General features: G+C 42.2%; 1 protein-coding gene across 1 annotated transcript in view; it reads left to right on the top strand.

Annotated features, from left to right (window-relative positions):
* Positions 1–416: 416 nt before the first annotated feature.
* RNF121 (ring finger protein 121) overlaps positions 417–19,540 on the top strand; it is a 75,290-nt gene continuing 56,166 nt past the window's right edge. The window contains exon 1 of the mRNA XM_065945987.1: positions 417–500. Within this exon, the coding sequence (XP_065802059.1) occupies positions 438–500 (63 nt within the window). The 5' untranslated portion in view covers positions 417–437. The remainder of the gene's footprint in view (positions 501–19,540) is intronic.

Genomic DNA, 19,540 nt, shown 5'->3' with positions numbered 1-19,540 from the left:
AATCTCCCGGAGAGAGCGGACTTTAAACTTCCGGGTCAGTTTCTGTACATTCTGGGAAATGTAGTCCTTAGTCTCCACGCTTCACTCGAGTTACCCATTGAGGGAGCGTCGCAAAATAGATAGTTTAGGGGCCCTTCTCTTTGGTTCTACACAGGGGAAAATTGGTGACATATCTGTACTGGAAATAATACAAGGTTAATTTCTCATTTCCTAAGATCCCTCCTCCGCCGCCGAAGCTTAGAAGTACACGGAATGCACCCCTCCCTAACCTTTAAGTGGGTAGCAGGCAGACTGTCTCTTAGTTGCCTTCGGGTCTCTGCCTGTCTTGGTGCCCCGCCCCCTCTGCCGAAGCTTGTACAGCCGATTGGCTAGAAGCAGTTGAGCGGCGGAAGCAGCTGGCTCGCGCGGGGCCTGCGGGGAGGGGGAGAGCTGTGAAGATGGCGGCAGTGGTGGAGGTGGAGGTTGGAGCCGGTGCTGCCGGGGAACGGGAGCTGGATGAGGTGAGAAGAGTTGAGAGTTGAGGAGAAGAAAGACTCAACCTGAAACTGCAGGGAAGGGAGGGGAAGTATCGGGAGTAGGCGTCCTAGGAGAGACGAGATCCTTAGAGGGAAGGAGCCAACTGTGGAGCGGGTGCGTGGAGAGGGAAATCTGAGGTACCCAGGACTCGGAGGCAGTCATGGGGTGGAAGACTTGCAGCACCCTCAAGGGTGGAGGTGGAGGACAGAGAGAGAAACCAGAGGGGTGGGGGTGTTAAGATTTAGGATTATTAGCTGAGGTCCTGGGGAGGACTAAAGGGCTGCCAGGTGGTTTGAGTTAGAGGGGCGTAGACTTCTGTGAGGGAAAGCCGGGTTTTCACTGCGGGAAAGGAAAGGGCTGTCTGGGTTTGGAGTCGGGGGTGCGGGGGGACGCGGACCAGGGAAGAGTGTTTATCTACTAGTATTATAGGTTTGAGTTATTTTTTATGTAAGAGCGCTTTACATTCTAGAACTTTGTACATAATGTGGGGTCAATAGAGTTTTGGTCAACGAATGATAGAACGAATGGGTGAATGAACAATTGTATAGAGAAATTTATCCATTCACTCACTTAAACGTTTAAGTATTACCTTTGAGCGAAGCTCAGGGGTAAGTGCTAGGGACCTTCCCATAGAAGAACCCAAGGTATGGGTCTTTTCATCGGAGGTATAATGGTGGCACTGAGAAGAGGGAACCAGTTCAGTTTGGGGTAGGGAAGGCTTCTCAGAGGAGTCGAGTCTTAACGAATTAGTGATTCTCCCTCTTTCTCCCTTTCCCTCTTTCCTATTAGACTTATGAGTTTTTTGAGAGTGAGCTGTTGAGGGTGTATGTCTCTTTTACCTACGTAACAGGCATTTAACAACGGGTGTATTCAGTGACCAGTGGGCCTTGAAGGAAATCACTAGAGGAAGGAGACATTGAGTTTGAAGGGAATGAAGGGACAGCGCTGAGAAGCAGAGAGAGAAGGTGAGAAAGGAAAGGAAAAAGATTCCGAGGCCAAAGGTACATTCATGGCTAGGGGTGCCTGTGGTCTTGCCCATGACAGCATATGGACAGCAGGGAGGAATAGGAGAAAGAGGTTTGATTGTTGGGGATGGAACCAGTGGGATCTCTGAGGGGTTAGTTTCTTAGAGGCCTTGGCTGGGTGGGGAGTGTGGGGTGGGGATTGGGGATGAGGCCCAGAGAAAGGGAGTAAAAGTGGACTTGAGAAGCAAAGCCTGTTGTTTGGTGGTGGGATGACTTGGAGGTTTTGGTTTACCTCATTGGGAACATTAAGGTGGGGAGAAGAGACTGAGAAACTGACAAGTGGTCAGAGCAGGGAGAGATTTTGAAAGAACCGTTTTAGATCCATATCTTTCAGTCAATAAAAGACTAGGGGTGTTTGGATACCACTTGGTTGGTGAAGTGGGGTAGTTGTGGAAATGACTTCCAAGCCCCTTTCAGCTTTAAGTTTCTGTGATCATGGTTGGCTGTAGTTCAGTGAGATATATTTGAAAGTGCCTTGTAAAAGTAAATAAATGTGTTTAGGTTATTATACATGCTTTGTTAATCATGGCCTTCTTTGAGCAGGGGGAGCTGATTTCAGTTACATATATCAGGGTTCATTGAGATAAAGAACAAAAGTTTTGGCAAAGGAGAAAAGAAAAAGTTTTGAAGTTAGATATTTTTGATTTTTGCTTATTTCCCTTATTGTTTTAAAAATTTAAGCACTTCTAGTATCATAATTATATTTCGGGAGTGTCATGCCTGGAAGTCAACTTTATATGAACCATTAGCATTCATCCCAGAAACTTCTGTTCCTTGTTTCATTTACTAAGAAATAATATAATCTGCTGTCTGGAAATTCTGTGTGGACTGGCTCTGTCCTTTTCCTTGTGTGTTTAAGAAAGTAACTCTGAGAAGCAGGAACAGTGTTCCCTTCAAGCTCAAATAAGGAGGGGGAGAGGCAGAGGTATGGTCTGGCTGACCTTAGTTTGTGAGTGAGTTTCTGCTAATGCTTTCCCAGCTGTTTTTTAGCATCCTTAACTAGTGAAACAGAAGTTGAAATCCATCCTTTAATTTGTAATTATGAGAGTCTGCCTCTCTATTATGCACTGGAAATTCAAAGATGAGTAAGACAGGATCTTTACCAATTTATAATGTAGAGAAAAGACATGCAAATGGCCCACTGCAATACTAGATACTTATTTTAATGGAAGGGAGTAACAGATTCAGTGGGGCGCTAAAGACAAGCACTCAAATCTACTGAGAGTGAAGTCTTTATGATGGAGATGGATTGGAGCTGAAAAATGAAGGTTAGGTTTACAAAGAAGCATGTGGTATAGTTGCTCTCCTTTAACACTTTCTACTTGGTAGAGAGACTGCTGTGAGGCTCAGATTATGAAAAAGAAATGGGTAACCTAGCTAAGATGCCACTTCTTTGGAAAGATTGCATGCTCTGATTTCTTTAGGATATCAAATCTATGTTTTCCGGTATCAGATGTCCTTAGCATAAGTAGTTTGGAATAGCAGCCATCAGTTTATTCATATTCTTTTCCTTTCCTTTTTTCTTTTTCATTATTACTTTCTATAGTAGTTAAGGTAGTTTAGGTTTCACTTACTGCTTCTCCTGAATAGAAAAGAGGGCTTAGGAAAAGAGTTACTAGTAGAAAAGACCACTGTTTATTGAGCCCTTATCATAAACCAGCTCCTGTTTAAAGCGTGCATTATCTCATTTATTATTAACAGCAACCTTGTGAATTAGTTGGTGTTTACTGCATTTTGTAAATGAGGAGACTGAGGCAAGGGAGGCTAAGTGGCATTCCCAGGATTCCAACAGTTCATGATGGGGAAGTGCAAATTCCAGCCCCGGTCTGCCTCTGCTGTGCAGAGCTAAGTTTTACACCACTATGCTATGCTGAGCACCTAGGTTCCATTCTCAAGCCAGGTTCATCTTACCAAAGTAAACTACCCCTTTCTTAATGTACAAAGGACTCATCACAAAAATGTGAAGCAGCATTTCATTCCTGAGAGGTTCAGAGTGGGGTTTAACTAAAAGAATATTGGTTTTTCTATACAGATCCTTTAGTTTACCAATAACTTGATTCTGCTGAGCCCCTCCCTGGTCCTGGGGAGTGACCAGCCCAGCGGCAGTTAGGGAGATGAGCTATGGGGTCTAGCCAGCTCAGGCTAGGTATTAAACAGGCAGGCTGTGATGAATGGCTAAGTTCTTTCACTTGCTAAACACCATAGGGTGCTTGAGAGTGTTGGGGAGGATAAAGCATGGGTACCAGCTTGGAGGCCCGGAAGCTGACTTACTCCTGGAGCCTGTGAGTTCCTTCTTGAAGGGGTAGTGTGCCAGCCATTAGAGGAATTGGAGGCACCATCTTGGCACAGAGACCTGGCTTGGGACCTAAGCTAAAAAAGCACTTCAACATCCTGTTGGGGCCAGCCTGCCTGCCTGGATAGTTCCTGTGAATTCTGGATGTGTCTGCTCCCAGTAGTTGTTCATCTGCCAAAATGATGTGATATCATGCAGATCAGTGAGTAGCTTCCAGCTCAAGTTCAAAGCAGCCTACAGCTAACTTACTGTTGCCTTTAGTGCGTCATTTACCTCTTCTGGGCCCTGATTTATTCTTGTTAAAAGAAAAGATTGGATTAGATCAGGGGTTTTTAAACCTTAGTCATGAAACACTTTGTTTAAAAAAAGAAAAAAATCTCACTTTGAAGACTCGTAGTCCTTGAAGGTACTCAGAACCCGTTGAGTGTCTCAAACCACACTTTAAAAACCAGGGAGCTTTCTCTTACTGCCCACTGATTGGGTGACTGACCCTATTTTATGTTCCTTCAACCTCCCCTACTTCCTCTACCAAGCATTATTTTAACTGCCTGTCTTCCCCACTAGATTGTTGGCTGCCCAAGAGCAGAGTCCAGGTCTGTCTTGCTCATGGTCACAGTCCCTTTACTCGGTATGGGGCCTGGCATAAAGCAGGTACCTAGCAGTGTTCGACAGTTATTATTTTTGAATAGTGGTAATACACTCCTCTCCTTAGTAGTATATGCTTTTTTTAAATTGAATGTTCACAGCATCCCTGTGAGAATTGAACTGTTGGACTAGATCATGATTAAAGCTCTAACATCCTGTGTACCATGTTGCTGATTACTGCCAGGCCTTTGTTTGTGCTGTCCTGTCTGCCTGGAGTACCTTCCCTTTCTCCCTGTGTCTTTCCAAATCCTATGTGTATTTAAGGTCCAAGCCCAAGGCGATCTTGTCTTGTAGAACTAGTCTGATCTACACAAATACCTTCTTTCCTTTTCTTTCATGGTTTTCCTCTGTGTTCATTTATCAATTCATCAAACTTTTTGATTAATTGTTCGAGGTACTGTGCTGTGGTTGATCATATCATGATGGATAATGTGTGATAACTGCCTTCAAGGAGGTCACAGACTAGCCTGGGTGGAGAGAGATAAGTACAAATTTGTGTCACAGGTGTTGTGTTTGTGGAGTAGGTGCCATAGGTACATCAAGGAGGAAGTGGCAATCTGTATCATATCTTCTTTTCTCAGGCAAACTGTAGATGTTCCCATCTCTTGCTTTTTCAAAGTAGTAATCTTGGACTGTTTGTTTTGTTTTTTGTTTTCCCTCCCATGGGTTTCTCCCTGTAGACATTTGATAAATACTCCTTGTTTCCAGGGATTTTCTTCTCTAGGGATTCTTAGTGAAAGTCAAGAGCTTGTTGAAGGATTGAGGCATATGTGACTGAAGTTTAATCTTGGCTATCTGACCATGTATCTTCAGATTTTTTTTTTAAGACTTGTAAAATGAGTAGTAGCATAATGTAGTGTGCAAAAAAAAAAAAAAAAAACTAGTTATAAATGATAGACCTAGGTTTTAGACTAGGAACAGCAGATTTTGTTTTATCTCAGAGACAGCCAAATGATAATAGATGTTCAGAAGACTGTGTTGAGAAGGATTCTAAGGCCAGGGCTCAGCAGGAGAGTGCTGAAGGCAAAATGATACAGTACTTACTGTGTGCCAGTTCCTGTGCCAAGTGTTCTATGCATTGTCTAATTTCATACAACATCTTTGCAAGATAGATATTATTATGGCTATATCCATTCTACAGATGTGGAAACAGGCACAGAGAATTTAAGTAACTTGCCTAATATGGACAGATGGTAAGTGACAGAGGTAGGGTTCAAATCCAAGATGACTCCAGTATCTATGCTCTTAACCACTCTGGGCAGTATGAGTACTGTAACTTCCCATGCTGTCCTATGCTAGACATTTCTACTGTGTAAGTGTGGGACTTCATTTACAGAGGTGATTTGACTGGGGTCACACTCTTTGAGACTGAGTTCTCTTTGAAAGAAAGTACTTTTTGTTGCTCAGTTGTGTCCGACTCTTTGTGACTCCATGGTCTGCAGCACTCCAGGCTTCCCCCATTCTTCACCATCTCCTGGAGTTTTCTCAGACTCATCTCCATTGAGTTGGTGATGCCATCCAACCATCTCCTCTTCTGTTATCTGCTTCTCCTCCTGCCTTCAATCTCTCCCAGTATCAGAGTCTTTTCCAGTGAGTCAGCTCTTGGCATCAGGTGGCCAAAGTATTTGGAGGTTCAGCATCAGTCCTTGCAGTGTATATTCAGAGTTGATTTCCTTTAGCATTGACTGGTTTGATCTCCTTGCCGTGCAAGAGACTCCCAAGAGTCTTCTCCAGCACCACAGTTCGAAAGCATCAATTCTTTGGTGCCCAGCCTTCTTAATGGTCCGACTTTCACATCCATACAGAACTACTGGAAAAACCATAGTTTTGACTATATGGACCTTTGTTGGCAAAGTGATGTCTCTGCTTTTTAGTATACTGTCTAGCTTTGTCATAGCTTTTCTTCCAAAGAGCAAACATCTTTTAATTTCATACCTGCAGTCACCATCTGCAGTGATTTTGAAGCCCAAGAAAATAAAGTCTGTTGCTGTTTTCCTATCCATCTTTATATCCTTGGTGCCTGGCATAGAGTATGACTCAATAAGTGTTTGAAGATAAGAGCTCATGAAAGATTCCACACCTTAATTCTTCATCTTTGAGATGATAAGTTTGGACCACATGACTTTTAGAGGTCTCCTGCAGCTTTGAAAGTCTTGGATCCCCGTATTTTACTTTGCTTTGTGAGTCCTATAATTCCTGTTGGGTACTCGGTAAATGGTAGAGAATGGCCGAATGAAGGTATAATTATTATTAATAATCTGTGCTAATAATCTTAGGATAAGAGTAGAAAAAATGGTGATAGGAAAGATGTAGACAAAAAGGCCTACATATAACCTCCAATACCGTAACCTTTGACTTTCTGTGCAGTCAGTCTCGTACTCCGGCAGACACCCTGTCTGCATGTCTACAGACAGTTTTTCCTGTTTGATTTCCCATTACAAACCTTCCACCCCCCCCCACCCCAGGTCACTCTTTGTTTTTGCAATTAACCTGTTACTTAATAACTCATCTACTTCCAGAAGGAATTTAAAGTGTCCTCCAGTCAATAAAGAGCTTCCCAGGCAGTACAGTGATGAAGAACCTGCCTGCCTGTGAGGGAAATGTGGAAGATGCAAGAGACACGGGTTCGATCCCTGGGTCTGGAAGATCCCCTGGAGCGGGAAATGGCAACCCACTCCAGTATTCTTGCCTGGAAAATTCCATGGACAGAGGAGCCTGGAGGGCTATAGTCCATGGGTCACAAATAATCAGGCACAATGGAGCACATACACATGCTGGTCAATAAGGGAAGGTCGGAGAGAGAATAAGAAAGATGAAGAGGAATGTTCTTATTTTTTGAATGTAGGAACTGTCTTTCTCATCTCTGCATTCCTCTGCCTTACCCAGTGCTTGGCAATAGCAGACATTGATTATGTTTGTTGAATAAATGAGAATGTTTGTAGATGTGGATTCTACTCAGGTTTAAGGAAGTGTTGACTAAATTGCAAAGATTAACTGACACACTGTCTGTCCTGGCCTGGCAATAATACAATAGCGCCTGACAGTACTCTTTGCTTATAAACTGCTTTTCCCATTTAATTAATGCCATATTACTCCTCACCAGTGAGTCATAAGCATAGAATCTGAGGACCTGCTTTTTGCCCCCACAGTACCCTGTGTAGATATCTATCAGCACTTACGCTGTTGTATTGTTTGTCTCCCCCACTGAGCATTGGACTTATTGAGGGGACGGACCATATTATTTTTCACCCCTGTGTTCCCAGCACCTAATCTTTCACAATAGTTAGCATAGAGTAGATATTTAAATGCTCATTGAAGGATCTTAAATCTAATCCGTTAACCCATGCCAAACACTCCCTGCAAGTGGTCACCTAGTCTGTGTTTAAACACAAAGAATCCGCCTGCCAATGCAGGAGACCTGGGTGGAGAAGATCCCCTGGAGGAGGAAATGGCTGCCCACTTCAGTGTTCTTGCCTAGGAAATCCCATGGACAGAGGACCCTGGTGGACTACAGTGTATGGGGTCGCAAAAGAGTTGGATACAACTTATCTCGACTAAATAACAGTGAAAGGGAGTTTATCATTTTTTGGCCAACCTCTTCCTTCTTTGATTTCCTCTGTTGCAGTATTCTTCAGATTGGGCTAGAATTCTTATTTCTGTAGCTTCGTCTTTTTAGTCCTCTTTTCCTAGATCCTACTTCTTTTCATCTTTGACCCATGATGGAGGCACATGCCCTGCCAGAGAATCCTCTGACAAATTTAGGTTCAGTTCACCTGGGGTTAATTAGGTTGAGTTCACCTGGGGCTATTTGGCCTAAAAGCTTACTCTGTGAAGGTCAACCCAGGATAATCCACCCAGTGTCATCCTTCTGTATTTTATTTCTCTGTGTTTTCCCTTGAAGTCATTTATCTCTCTGCTCCTCAGAGGAAAATCTGTAGGTAAACATAAACTCATTAGTTCCCTCTAAAGTGCAGCTATCCCAAGAGGATGTTGAATTATGGCTATGGGGCTTTTGGCCCTGAGCAACTAGAGTGAACCAGTGGGGAAAGGGGAAACTGGAGGCAGAGAGTATAACCCTGCCATGGTCTGTTCCCTCTGCCCTCCTTCCCCCTTCCCAGTAGGATGTTCCCAGTAACTGAGTGTGTCTGTTACTGAGGATGTCTCCAGGGGTGTTCTACTCCCCATTTGCCCATAGGATTGAGTCTGCCCTCTTGCTGAGCCTATCATTAAGCTTCCTGTCATTTAGCTCTAATGATAACAAACAATAGCTAACTTTTTTAGTGCATGCTGCCTGGCAGGCATTATTCCAAGCATTTTACATGCATTAGCTGTTTTAATTCTCTTTAAATAGTATTATTGTCTTCACTTCCCAGATGAGTAAAAACTGAGGCATTGCCAACTAACTTATTCAGGAGTGGATAACTTGTAAGTAGAACTGGGATTTGAACCCAGCAATGTGATGCCATGATCTCTATTGCTGGTATACTCTATAACATGAATTTACTGTTTTCAAAATTCACCGTATATTTATTGAGTGTTTAATTTTGCCAGATACTTTATTTTGTGTTGGAAATTCATAAATGATTAAAGAGGGACTTCTTGGCAGTCCAGTGGTAAAGACTCCACTCTTCCACTGCAGGGAGCACGGGTTTGATCCTTGGTCGAGGAACTAAGATCCTGCGTGCTGCACGTTGTGGCCAAAAAGAAAACAACCAAACAAAAAGAACCCCGTAAATGTTTAAAGAGACTCTGTGCTTCAAGAGTTCATGGTCTAATAGGGAGAGGGACCCCCTAAGTGATAATGACAGTGTAGTGTGATGAGTGAAGTCATGTACAGGTACCACAGGTACATGGCAAAGTGTGAAAGTGTATTTGGGAGGGTTAGGAAAGACTTCAGAGGGGATATGATGTTGGGCTCATTCTTAAAGCAAGAATAATAGTTTATCATATGGTCAGGAGACTAATTTATACCAAGGTAAAAGCACGTATGTGAAGAAGTGGAGGCGTATTAACTCTAAGCATACTGTTAAACATACTTTTCTCCACTAATAAAATATTTAGTGATACCCGCTTGCTTTGTGCAAGGCACTGTGTTAGGTACTTGGGAGGAAATATACTAATTCATGTTTCATGCCTTCATAGAGCTTTCATAGTTCAGTTAGAAAAGTAGCACATGTAATTCAGTTGGAAAGGCTATAATTATAAAATAAGTTCTAAATACCTCATCAGTAGAAAAAACAAAGTGCTGTTGGGGAAGTAAATCTCTTCTTATCAAAATGGTTAGGAAACACTTCATGGAGAAGGAGCCACCTGAGCTGGGCCTTAATGGATGATATAAGTTTCACTAGAGAGAGCATTAGGAATAAAGGTCCCAAGTAAATATGAGAAAGTAAATGTGTTTGGGGATCAGCAAGTAAGGGAGGACTAAGTACTAAATGGAGAAGCATAGGTTGGAGCCAGTATGAGGTTGACTTTAAATGCCAAATTGAGGAATTAAGACATATCCACTCATTCCTTCAGTCAGCAATTATTGAGTGCTTCAATATGCCAGTTAACAGTGCTGGGGACTAGACAAACATAAAGACAACTCCTGCTTTCAGGGGGCTAATGGTCATATAAAGGAAGACAGACATGGAAACAAATGATTGCAGTGTAGTGCAAGTGTGTGTTATGTACTGTTGTGACAAAGGAGAGTGACTAATTGCTTGAGGGAATCATTAAAGACTTAACAGAGGATGCTTGAGATGGTTCTTGAGGATTGAATTCAGTAGATAATCTGTGAGAAAGGGAAGAGTGGTCCAGCAAAATGAAAAGATATGCAAAGGCTTGGAGGTGTAAGAATATTCTATTCTATTCAGCATAGAATATTCTGGGAACTGTAAGAATTCCTGTATTAGTGGAATATAGGTTAAATGTAGGGGGATAGCAGTGAGTGGTAATGTTGGCACGGCCTTTTTAACAACATGCTAAGAAGCTTGAACTTATAACACACTCAGATCTATGTCTCAGAATGATCAAATCTGGAGAAGGGTGGAAGTTTTGGAAAGATCAGCTTGGGGAAAGGAGAAGAAATTAGTTGGGAATACTACAGTAGTCCAAGAGATTGTGGGGATCTGAGCAAAACCAAAGGCACGATGGAGAAAAGTGAGCAGCGATAAAAATATTAAATAGAGTGCACTTATTATTTTTTGCCTTTTCCATTCCATTCCTTAATTCATTCACTCACACATTCGTCAAGTGTTTATTAAATATGTAACCTATATTATTTATTCATTCTGATTCAAATACTTGCAACTTCAGGATGTCAGGAATTTTTCTAGGTCCCGGTAATTCAGCAGTGAACAAGACAGCGAAGGTCCTTGCTCTTGTGAAGCTTACTTTCTAATAGGGGAAACACAGATAATGAATAAGTAACTAGCAGGATAACTTCAAATGGTGTTAAGTAGTCTGAGAAAAGGATGGAGAAGGACTTGAGAAGAGGTGCTACTTTCAATGGGGAGGTTTATGGAATGCCTCTGAGGAGGTGATATTTAAACTGAGACCTGAATGAAGAAGACTTAGCAGCTTGAAGATTCAGAAGCATACTGTGTCAAGTCAAGGGAGAAGCAACTACAAATTGGTGGCAATGGGTTACGCATGTCTTGGGACCAAAGAAGACCAGTGGAGCTGAGTTACAGTGAGCAAGAGAAAAATAGTATCGTATGAAGTCAAGGAGTTTGGCAGTCAGATATGTAAGGCTGCTGAATGTGTTGAATTTTATTGAGAGTACAATGAAGATTTTGGATGGTTTTTAAAATAGGAGTGAGGTGAGCTGATTTGCATTTTTCAAAAAGATCTTTCTGGCTGCTTTGAGGAAGATGGATTGTAGGGGAGCACTTGAGGAGGGCAGTTAAGAGTCTGTTGCAGTAGTTTGAGTGAGAAATGACAGTTTTGGAGTTGGGGGCGAAGGGGAGTGTGAGTAGGGTGGCAGAATGGCAAGATGAAATTAGAAAGAAGTAGAGCCTACAGGACTTGCTGGTGGATTGGATATGGGACGTAAGGGAATGAAAATAATCAAGCTTGACTTTCAGGTTTTTTGAGTTTGTTTTGCTTTCACTTGAGTAGTTGGCAACACCATGGCTGATGTTACTGTGTACTGATAGGACAGACTAGGAGAAATTTTTGTTGGGGTGAGGAGAAGGAAATACAGAAAACTTGTGTTTGTCTATGCTGAGTTTGAGATGGCTATGTAAACATCTAAGCGGTGGTGTTAATTAGGCAGTTGGAAATACGAATGTAGAGTGGGAGGAGGGTTCTGGACGTTGGTCTGAGACCCTGAAGATCTGCCTTTTTATCCTGTCTCTACCACACAGTTGTTACTGAGACAGGTCAGGGAGACACTCTGAGTCAGTGTTGTCAGCTTAAAGTCATAATAAAGTTGTTTGTTATGCCAGCCTGGTGTGTATGGTGGGAGAATCCTGTTTATTCATGCATCCATTCATCAAGCATGCGCTGAGCATTTATCACGGCACTATCTTAGCTGTGAAGGATATTGAAGACCTCTGCTCTCAGGCTGCTCATAGTCCAGTGGAAGAGTTAGTCAAATAAGCAGATGTAACAACTGCTGTAATACAGAAATTCACAGACCTCTCTGTGAGCACAGAAAGTGGGGGGCAAGAGATCAAGAGAGGCTCCCCAGAGAAGTGGCACTTCAACTGGTGTGGAAAAAATGACCAGAGGTTAATCAGCCAAGGAAAGAAGGGAAAGACCCTCTTGCCAGAAGGAGCAACGTGAGCAAGATGGGAGGTGAGAGGGAGAGAAGATGGGAGGTGAGAGGGAGAGAACAGCACGGCCAGGGTATTGTGTAAGGTTCAGTGTCACTGGAGCATCTTGAGTAGAAGGTGGGATGTGATGAGAAAGTAGGGGGACTGCAAAGGGAGGTGGGTGTGAGATCACTGAGGAGTTTGGATTTTTATGTGTAGTGGGTGATTAACTGTGGAAGAACTTTAAGCACTTAGGTGAGTGCCGTGGATCAGATCTGCATTCTAGGAAGATCACTCGGGGGGACAGAAATGGAGAAGGGATTAAAGAGGCAGGGAAGACATACCTTAATCCAGGCAAGTAGTATTTCCAGATTTATCTAATTTCAAAGTGCATGTGCTTTCTGGTGTATTACGTATAGTGCAGAGGAGCACGTGTTAAATGCCAGAGGTGTGGGGGAGCAGAGGAGGGTAAAACTGGAAGGCAGTGTGGGGCAGATCATGGCCTTGTGTGGTCACAGGAGCTCGCTCACAGTGCTTTCTTGGAGGGCACTGTGTAGAGCCTACTGGGGAGTTCTTACTTTCTCTTATGGGCAGTATTAGGAAACCAGAAGATTTTGAACTTGAGTGACACAGTGACTGGCAAGAAAGGCATGAGGTTGAAGGACCTGGATTATGTTTGTAGCTTGAAGAATAGGAAGAGATGATAGAGACATTTCCTGCCCCACTGCTCTAGGCCTTCTGGTAGAACCAACCATGTTCTTCAGTTTTTCCTTCTTCCCAAAGCTTCCTTCAGTCCTATGTGTATGCTGTGTCAAGTTTGGAAAGTATTCAGTATTTACTATTGGCTGTTGATGATCATGAAGGATTTCATGATAGTGTTTAAGAGGAAGTCACTTTTCTAACTTAAAACCCACAAAGGATGGAGCACCTTTGCCAGCTGTGCATCTCCGATGTGATCCAGATACCAGGCTGTCTCTTTAGGTCAAGTTTGACCTCCTTAAGGAGAAGAAAGGACATTTCAAGCAGAGCCAACATCTCAATTAGTGCTATCCTGTGCTTGCTATCTGTCACTAGCCAAGGGAATGAAGGGAGGGTGGCTGGTTTTCTAAGTAATGGAACATTTTGATGACTACTTCTTAGTGTGGGCCACTGTAAGAATGGCTTACAGAGAAGTTACTTCTTACTCTCAGGGAGCAGCAGCAGTCTCAGGGGTAACTGGTAGTAGCCAATGTAAATAAGTTCTTTTGGTTTCAGGTGGCTTTCCCAGTTCCTCTGGATTCTTCTGCAACATCATTCCCACTGTTTTGTTCATGTGAGATTTACTCAGCCTCTGTGTATTTCCAAAGCATGTGCCTTATGTCTAGTGCTAGGTGTGACATGTGAGGGAGATGCTGAACAAGTAAGGCATTATTCTTGTCTTCAAAGCAATTAAAAGCAGTAATGTCCACCTAACATTTACTGAACATGTGCAATGTGTCAGATTATGTGCTAGTTCTTTGAAATGTGAAAATAAGTAAGATTCAGATGATTATCAGACCACTTTGGATTGTTGAATGGGAGAAAATATTTGTAAACCATATTTCTGATGAGGGATTTATATTTGGGGTATGTAATGAGCTCTTACCACTTAATAAGAAAAAGGTAAATAATCTGGTGAAATATGAACAAATGATCTGACTAGACCTTTTTCAAAAGAAAATACACAAATGGCCAATAAGCACTTGAAAAGATGTTGAATATCATTAGCCACCAGAGAAATGCAAATCCAAATTGTGATACCACTTCATACCCAATATGATGCTATAATCAAAAAGATGTAATAACAGGTGTTGTGGGTGTAGAAAAATTGAACTTCTCATGCACTGCTAGTGAAAATGTAAAATGGTACAGTTGCTATGGAAAACAGTTTGGCAGTACCTCAAAAGGTTAAGCATAGAGTTGCCATATGACCCAGTAATTCCACTCTAGATATATACTTGAGAAATAAAAACATATGTCTCCATAGAAACTTACATACAAATGTTCATAGCAGTGTTATAATAGCCAAAAAGTAGACAGCTCAAATGTCTATTAACCAGTAAATGGATACATAAAATGTATATCCATACAGTGGAAGAATACCTGTCACGAAAAAGGAGTGAACTACTGATACATGCTGAATCATGATACATGGATAATCCTTGAAAAACATTATGCCTCGTGTTATGCTACATAAAAGAAGCCAGTCAGTAAAAACAGCATGTTGTGTGACTTCATTTATATGAAGGGTCCAGAACAGACAAATCTATAGAGATATAAAGTAAATTAGGGGTTGCTTAGGTCTACGGACAGGAAAGGGGAGTTGGCCAGTGAGCTTTGAGCTTTCTTTATAGTGTGATGGAAATGATTTAAAATAAGATGGCTATACAACTCTATAAATATACGAACAGTCAAAGAATTGTCCACCTGAGATGGATGCTATGCCTCAATAAAGTCTTATAAAGTAAAAGACCCTTGACCTCAAGATGCTTAGAGTCTAGAGATAAAAACAGACTCAGAAACAAGTATTATATTAAATGTAATAAACGTGACCTTAGAGATTTGTGCAAATTGTAAATTTCTGCAGAACAGAGGAGGAAGGGAACTACTCTGCCTGAGGAGATCTACTAGACTCTAAGCTCCTTGAGAGTGAGAGTTGTTATTTATTTATTATTGTATTCCCTGTCTAGAGCATAGCATGATCAGTTAACAGTTGTTGAATGGGTCTGTGATTGAGTAAAGTTGGAGAATGTGTCACAAAGGAGGTAATATTTGAGCTGCATCTTAAGGAGTAGAAATAGAGAGTGCAGGTCAGGAAAGAATTCTAGGAAGAGAAGACAGCAGCATCCAAAGCACTGAGGGAGAAAAGGGAGGAGCACGTTAGAGTGGTAGGTGGTTGAGTGAGGCTGGAGTGAAAGGCCATTTGTTGGAGGTGTTGAGATAAGTAGCTGGTAGTACTCTTGCCTGGAAAATCCCATGGATGGAGGAGCCTGGTAGGCTATAGTCCATGGGGTTGCAAAGAGTCGGACACAACTGAGCGACTTCACCTTTCACTTTGACCTTGTACCAGATTATGAAGTACCTTGTGTGTCATACAAAGGAGTTTGGACCTTAATCCAAAGGCAGTAGAAAATTGTCATAGTTTGTCAGAGTAGGGGGCTGATGCAGTCAGATGGTATCTGATAAAGATCACTGTGGTTGCTTCTGTTATGAATTGTTCTGGCAGAGAGATCACCTCGGAAGTGACTGCACATCTAGGAGAAAGCACAAGATAAAGTCTGGACCAAGGAGGTGTGGCAGTGAAAATCTGGAGGGAGATTTCATAGGTGGGTGGATGTGATCAGCACGTGGATATTCCAGACACATGGGCTTTAGGAGTTTCATAGTTCTGTTCTGGAAGGGCTCCTGGAAGAGGTGACATCTGGGTTGGTCTTTAAGGATGGGTGGAAAAGTAAAGAGTGTATGGAAAGCTGGAGTGCAGGTAGGAAAGAGAGAGGAGGACCAGGTGGAGAGGAAGCCAGTTGGAGAAATAGAAATTTTATGAGGTAGGAATTGAAGAACCCAGGAAGTGAACATTAAATGCCCCCAAATTTGATGATTGTTGAATGTGAGAGAGGTCATTAAATATTCCTTCCACTTCTGTAGAAATTTGAAAAGTGTCTTTAAAAAAGCTTTCCAGTTCAGCTGGCCTGGAGGATGTGCTTTTCTGGTGATAGTAGGAGGGGTAGGAGTGATGGGTGGACAGCAGCCACAGCAGTTACTACAGCCAGTGTCTCCTCTCCCTCCACTGCCCACAGTGTGCTGTCCATGGCAGGCTTTACAGTTTGACTAAGCATAACCAGTGTCTTCATGGTCCTCAGATGATTTATGAGGTCTGAAAAGTGAGGTAATTGCACTTTAATTAATTGGCCTTGAATTCTTGCTAGGGCTAAGGAGTTGGAGAAGAATGTGAACAAGAAGGAAAGTGGGAGCTACAAATATAGGTAGGCCATGAAACTTTGGACTTCACATGTTATCCTAATCATGCAGCAGACTGTGGTATCTTTCCCCACAAGACAGAGGCAGCTAGCCTGATGGTTTTGCTGTATTCATTCATTCATTCGGAAACTAGCTAATCTCTTCTTTCTCTGGGCTTACACAGCATTTTGTTTATGTGTCAGTGGTTATCCTTATCATATTACGTTTAATAGTCTGTCTCCCCCCTACCCTTTGGACTGTGATTACTGCAAGGGCAAAGGTTGGACTTAGTCATCGCTAATGGTGTGTGGAAGAGTGATGTCTGGCTGCATGGTTGCTCAGTCTCTGACTTGAAAGGATCAGTTGAGACCTCTGAAGTGCCAGGTTGTTCTGGTGGATGGGGTTCCAGAGTTTAGGGCCCTTTGCATTTAGCAAGTACTTGAAGCCAGGGCAAGAGGCCATCCTCCAAGTGATGGATATTTCTGATGTTTGCATATGGTCGTTGCTTGGTAAATTTTCATTGACTTAATTTGGTAGCATCCTCTTGTATCACATCTCACCGCACTAGAGGCATTTGCTTTACTTCTGTGGTAACTAAGGAAACTGGCAGTCTAGAAAGCCGGAGTATTATAGCTGACTCCAAAGCTTTAGAGTTAGATTTGACATGAATTATTACAGTATTTTACCTTTAATGGACCTTGAAAATCACTTAAGCCCACCTCCTTGTTTTATATTTGGGGAAACTGAGGCATGGAAAGAAGTGCTTTGTTCGTTGACATATAGCAAGTAAATAGCTATGCCAAATGAGGACTTACAACTTTTTCTTATCCCTGAGGAAGGTAGTTGTTGCTCTGGAGCCATTTCTTGGGGTGAAAAGTGGGAATAAGGTAAAAGCCAAGGAAATAAGGCATTCCGCATGGGCTAGTTTTACTATCCAACCTGCCCGTGTTCTCCTTTTGTTGGAAACCTGTTTGGGGAAACCAGAGTGTCTGCATGTAGCCACATGATAGCCTACTTTTTCATTCTTTCTTCTCTCACTCTGCTTTATTTTTCTTCATAACATCGCTACCAGAAATTATTTCATATTATAAATATATGTTTACCTGCATATTTATTATCTGTCTTCTTCCTTAGATGGTTTTATAAGGGAAGAGACTGTTTTATGACTGTCTTGTGCTTGAATGAATGAGCAGGTGAACAGATAACTTTTTGGCTGTCCCCAAGATGCCAAGCACATGCTTCCTATAACTTTGCCATTTGTAGGTCATGACATGTCTGTTGCTTTGTTTGGGATTGATCAGTCTTGAATATATCTAAATCTTCCTTAAACACAGAATACACATTATTGGCAAATGACTGTCCAGTAACTTTATAGTGCTTATATGAGTAGAAAATGAGGTTACCTTATTTTGTGGATTTAGATGGTATAAGATTCAGCCACTTGATCAGTTAAACCCAGTAGAGGACAGAATCTTGGAAGCAGCAGAGCAATGTGACTTGGCAGCCTGGGAGAGAATTCTTGGTGCATAGCTGTGGAGAGACAGCAGGATTCAGGGCTGACTTACCCAGTAGGCACAGTGCCCAGTGGCCCATAAAAATGTCTTAATTTCTTTTAATCAGAAGAGAAAAATGGATATAATCCACCTTGGATTGTACATCTTTATATTAATGCAGTTATAAAATATATTTTTAAATACTTTAAAGATTTTTTGTTTTTATTTATTTTTTGGCTATGCTAGGTCTTCATTGCTGTGCATGGGCTTTCTCTAGTTGCAGCAAGTGGGCACTGCTCTCTAGTTGCAGTGCATGGGCTTCTCAGTGTAGTGGCTTCTTGTTGCAGAGCACAGGCTCCAGAGTGTGGGCTTCAGTAGTTTCAGCACACAGGCTCAGTAGTTTTGATGTATGGACTTAGTTGCCCCTCAGCGCGTATAATCTCCACAGAGCAGAAATTGAACCTATGTCCCCTGCATTGGCAGGCAGATTCTTAACCACTGGACCACCAGGGAAGTCCCTAATATATATATATATTTTTAATGTAGGAAAAGTTCCACAAAGGCGAAAGTACCTAGAGCTCATGAAAGTCATAATGTGGCCCTCGCATGACCTTGTGGCTGGTCATTGGCTTGGCCATTTGAGGCCCGAAGCTTTGACTCTGTTTTCTTCCTTAAGGTCTGTGATTCTTTCCCCATCACTCCTGTCCCTGTCTCCCATAATGTCATCTCTAGTGAGTGATTTTCTCCTTTATACCTCATTTGTGTGTTTTGTAAAATGGAGAGTTGTGCTCCCTCTACTGAGTAAATTCATGCTTTTAAAACGGCCTAATTGTTTTATTTTTTGCATGTCTTTGCAAGGGTAGGAAAAAATGTCTAGTGCATCTATGTATCTCCATGCCTAGCCCAGAACCTACACATTTAGTACAGAAGTGCTTTAAATGAGAGTTGAGTAAATGAATAAGTGTATCAGACTTCACAGATAGCGTCAGAGGCTTTCTTTTCTTTCTCTATAGTATGCTTTACATATATTCTTTCAGTTCAGTCGCTCAGTCGTGTCCGACTCTTTGCAACCCCATGAATCACAGCATGCCAGGCTTCCCTGTAGTTTACCCAAACTCATGTCTGTTGAGTCGGTGATGCCATCCACCCATCTCATCCTCTGTCATCCCCTTCTCCTCCTGCCCTCAGTCTTTCCCAGCATCAGGGTCTTTTCAAAGAGTCAGCTCTTCGCATCAGGTGGCCAAAGTATTGAAGTTTCAGCTTCAGCATCAGTCCGTCCAATGAACACCCAGGACTGATCTCCTTTAGGATGGACTGGTTGGATCTCCTTGCAGTCCAAGGGACTCTTGGAGAGTCTTCTCCAACACCACAGTTCAAAAGCATCAATCCTTTGGTGATCAGCTTTCCTTATAGTCCAACTCTCACATCCATACATGACTACTGGAAAAACCATAGCCTTGACTAGACAGACCTTTGTTGACAAAGTAATGACTCTGCTTTTTAATATGCTGTCTAGATTGGTCATAACTTTCCTTCCAAGGAGTAAGCATCTTTTAATTTCATGGCTGCAGTCACTATCTGCAGTGATTTTGGAGCCCCCCAAAATAAAGTCAGCCACTGTTTCCCCATCTATTTGCCATGAAGTAATGGGACTGGATGCCATGATCTTAGTTTTCTGAATGTTGAGCTTTAAGCCAACTTTTTCACTCTCCTCTTTCACTTTCATCAAGAGGCTCTTTAGTTCTTCTTCACTTTCTGCCATAAGGGTGGTGTCATCTGCATATCTGAGGTTATTTATATTTCTCCTGGCAATGTTGATTCCAGCTTGTGCTTCCTCCAGCCCAGCGTTTC

Source organism: Muntiacus reevesi, chromosome 9 (assembly GCF_963930625.1).
Source record: "Muntiacus reevesi chromosome 9, mMunRee1.1, whole genome shotgun sequence".
NCBI lineage: Eukaryota > Metazoa > Chordata > Mammalia > Artiodactyla > Cervidae > Muntiacus > Muntiacus reevesi.
This window is presented reverse-complemented; position numbering and strand designations above follow the sequence as displayed.